This window comes from Galeopterus variegatus, unplaced genomic scaffold (genome assembly GCF_000696425.1).
Source record: "Galeopterus variegatus unplaced genomic scaffold, G_variegatus-3.0.2 Scaffold3750, whole genome shotgun sequence".
Classification (NCBI taxonomy): Eukaryota; Metazoa; Chordata; class Mammalia; order Dermoptera; family Cynocephalidae; genus Galeopterus; species Galeopterus variegatus.
Window position 1 is genome coordinate 215,844 of NW_007729861.1, and position 1,085 is coordinate 216,928.

At 31.5% G+C, this 1,085-nt stretch overlaps 1 protein-coding gene across 1 annotated transcript in view; it reads left to right on the forward strand.

Annotated features, from left to right (window-relative positions):
• LOC103601483 (low-density lipoprotein receptor-related protein 1B-like) overlaps positions 1-762 on the forward strand; it is a gene marked incomplete at its 3' end in the record, with an annotated part of 205,690 nt that extends 204,928 nt beyond the window's left edge. Inside the window, exon 8 of the mRNA XM_008585897.1 lies at positions 591-762. Within this exon, the coding sequence (XP_008584119.1) occupies positions 591-762 (172 nt within the window). The remainder of the gene's footprint in view (positions 1-590) is intronic.
• Between the last annotated feature and the right edge of the window lie 323 nt (positions 763-1,085).

The window sequence follows — 1,085 nt, forward strand, 5'->3', positions numbered from 1 at the left end:
ATTTCTGAATATAATGACATCATTTTATTTGCAATTATTGCAAATATATGATTTCTTTATTTATTATTTTTCATGCTGGAGCAAGTATTGGTCTAAATGTAACTTGTGACCAAAAAATGGTATTTTGAATTTATAAAACAAATTTTCATAGATGTTTTCTCATTAGTCCTTTCATAGGGAGAACTATGATTTTGCAGCTTCTACATATGCATGACTCTATGAACAAGTAGCCCATAAAAAAATCTCACATTGTATATAACAATGCCATAAGCACATTATTGAATATGCTTGAAAGTCTAGTTCTTACTAGCCTTTGAAAAGTAACTATTTAACATGTTTTCTTAATTAAACATGAATAAAATTCTCTTCTCTACATTTTGGATCTTCTTTATCCACTACTGCATAATGTTTTCTTCTCCAGAGAAAATTTTTAAGTTAGTGAAATGTTAACTTCTTCTAGAGACAAGAATGATAGTAATCCTGTGATTCTACAATGGGCATTTTCTACACTAGTAAATAGCAGTCAGTTTTTCTTTCAAGTTGAAAGCAGCATGATTAAAAATCATAGTTACTTTTTACCCTCTTTATAGGTCAGACATCTTTATGGTATAACTGTGTTTGAAGATTATTTGTATACAACCAATTCTGATAACTTCAATATCATAAGGATAAACCGATTTAATGGCACTGATATTCATTTGTTAATTAAAATGGAAAATGCTCGAGGAATCAGAATCTATCAAAAAAGAACTCAACCAACAGGTAAGTTGCAAACCTTCTTCCTAACCTACATAATGGTAGATTGAATGGGGACATAGACCTTGTGCTTTTGTATGGTGTTAAAGTGAGTAAGTCATAAATTCTGTTTTGACAGCAAAAGTGTGCATGTCTGCTTGTTAAAAGGAGTAGAGCTCCCTTCATATGTCTAAATGAAAAATTGTTCAGTTCCTGGTGAATCGTTTCTACAACCATAGAATTAAAATGATGGCTAAATTTAGATTCAGGAAGGAGCTTTCAATTGTGATGTATGTAGACAGGAAACCCAGATGCTGAGCCTTCTTTTTCTGGGGGAGGGGGATATCATT